The 2,405-nt window shown below is 34.1% G+C and overlaps 1 protein-coding gene across 1 annotated transcript in view; it reads left to right on the forward strand.

Moving 5' to 3' along the window:
• The first annotated feature begins 561 nt into the window (after positions 1–561).
• LOC115220007 (ADAM 17-like protease) overlaps positions 562–2,405 on the forward strand; it is a 102,129-nt gene continuing 100,285 nt past the window's right edge. The window contains exon 1 of the mRNA XM_029790309.2: positions 562–762. Coding sequence (XP_029646169.1) covers positions 687–762 — 76 coding nt within the window. The 5' untranslated portion in view covers positions 562–686. The remainder of the gene's footprint in view (positions 763–2,405) is intronic.

Raw genomic sequence — 2,405 nt, forward strand, 5'->3', positions numbered from 1 at the left:
TGCTCCAGCATGGCCACAGTCAAAATGACTGAAACAAGTAAAAAGAATAAAAGAATAAGTGTGCATAATTCTCTGGCAAGGCATTGATCGGCCCAGGACTATTAGGAGAAGAAACTTGTCCAAAATACCTGTTTCTTTACTACCCACAAGGGGCTAAACACAGAGAGCACAAACAAGGACAGACAAACGGATTAAGTCGATTACATCGACCCCAGTGCGTAACTGGTACTTAATTTATCGACCCCGAAAGGATGAAAGGCAAAGTCGACCTCGGCGGAATTTGAACTCAGAGCGTCACGGCAGACGGAATTACGAAGCGAACGTTTTTTTTTACCCAAACACCCACGTCAGCCCTTTACGTACAATTTCGTTGAAATAAAAGCAAGATAAAAAAAAAAAAAACGGAATCCCACAGTTTTAGCTAGATTCCACCTGGATTTGAACCATAACACGGCGAAGCATAGAAACAGTGAGGTGAAGTCGGAGGTGGTGGTGGAGGAGGAATCGAGAAGTGAAACTGACTCACTCTTTTGTTTGTGTAACGTTAAGCGTCTAGAGTAGCCTCCCCCTGAATGCCGCACTCTTCTTTTCAGGCAGGGTGTTGTCTCCTGCCTAAACCATCCTGTTTAGTAATTAGTAATAGTTATTAATTAATTAATTAGCTTTAATTAGTTCAGTTCCTCGTTATGATGGATTATTGCCATGTAACAATATACGTGTTATTTCTTTGTCTCGCTGCGTGTGGTTTCGTTCCCGTCTCTGGTAAGTTGAAATGCATGTTTGTACACACACACACACCTATACATACAAACAAACATACATACATACATATACATAAATACATACACACACGCACACGCACACACACATATATATGTATATATATATATATATATATATATATATATATATATATATATATAATATATATATATATATGTGTGTATATATATAATATATATATATATATATATATATATATATATATGTATGTATGTATAGTTAGGTACAAAAATTTCAGGGTGGATATATGTATGTATATATATATATATATATATATATATATATTTATGTATGTATGTATACACACAAAATTACTCGTGTGTAACCTCTCTGACATCTGAAGACATGGGATTTTGTGGCTTTCATGCGTCTCTTGAGAGAACTTTGACATCGTACATGAAGTGATGAAGTGGAGAAAGCAACAACTGGGACAGGAAGCAAGTTCATTCTCACCTCATATCTCGGTCTTTTACGACTTCGTAATTGTTTATACAGGCTCATATGTAACAAATACATGTACACATTCAACACACTCATAAACATACACACATAAACAAACGTATATGCACATAATATACTACACAGATATATATATATATAATATATATATATATATAATATATATATATATATATATATATATATTATATATGAGTTGTAGTGCACCTGAGCACTGTACACAATATTTTTGTTATTATTATATATACTCCTACACACATGTACATACTCATAAATATACGTACACACGACTATATATAAACACATACGCAAATATATATATATATGTATATATATTATATATATATATATATATACACACACACACATACATACTCACACGACTATATATAAACACATGCAAATATATATCAAATATATATATATATATATATACACACACACACATACATACACACATGACTATATATAAACGCATACACAAATATACATGCACAAACACACACCTTGATTGTTTTTAACTGTAAAATATATTTGATGCCGCGAGGAAAAAGAAACTACCATTCCAAGAACCCTTTTAGAGATGCAGTATTTCAGGAAGTAAAGCTTTCGTTTTTTAACTGTTTTTGGCGCAATCCAGGGATGAACGTCACTACTTCATGGGTGAAGAATTAGAGGAAGTTGGTGTCACAAAATAACATCTCAGTCATATTTGATATTTTTAAAGAAATGTTGTGGTCTTTATTGACTTTCTTAAAGATATATATTAAGTTGAGATTATGGCTCCAGCTAGGATATCAAGTACCGCGCGCAAGTGTCTTTCTCTATAGCCCCAGGCCGACCAAAGCCTTGTGAGTGGATTTGGTAGACGGAAACTGAAAGAAGCCTGTCGTATATATATATGTGTGTGTGTGTGTGTATTTAGCAATCGATGCTGATGTCTATAAGTCCCTTAAGGTAGCGGTTCGAAAAATAGAGGCCGATAGAATAAGTCCTGGGGTCGATTTCTTCGACTAAAATTCCTTCAAGGTGGTGCTCCAGCATGGCCGCAGTCAAATGACGGAAACAAGTAAAAGAATATTAGACAAAAGAAATATCTATCTATCTACATAATATCGAGGTCTCTTTCATTCTTTTGTTGTCTTACCATTTCTATCAATATA

The sequence above is a fragment of the Octopus sinensis genome, linkage group LG15 (genome assembly GCF_006345805.1).
Source record: "Octopus sinensis linkage group LG15, ASM634580v1, whole genome shotgun sequence".
NCBI classification, from domain to species: Eukaryota; Metazoa; Mollusca; class Cephalopoda; order Octopoda; family Octopodidae; genus Octopus; species Octopus sinensis.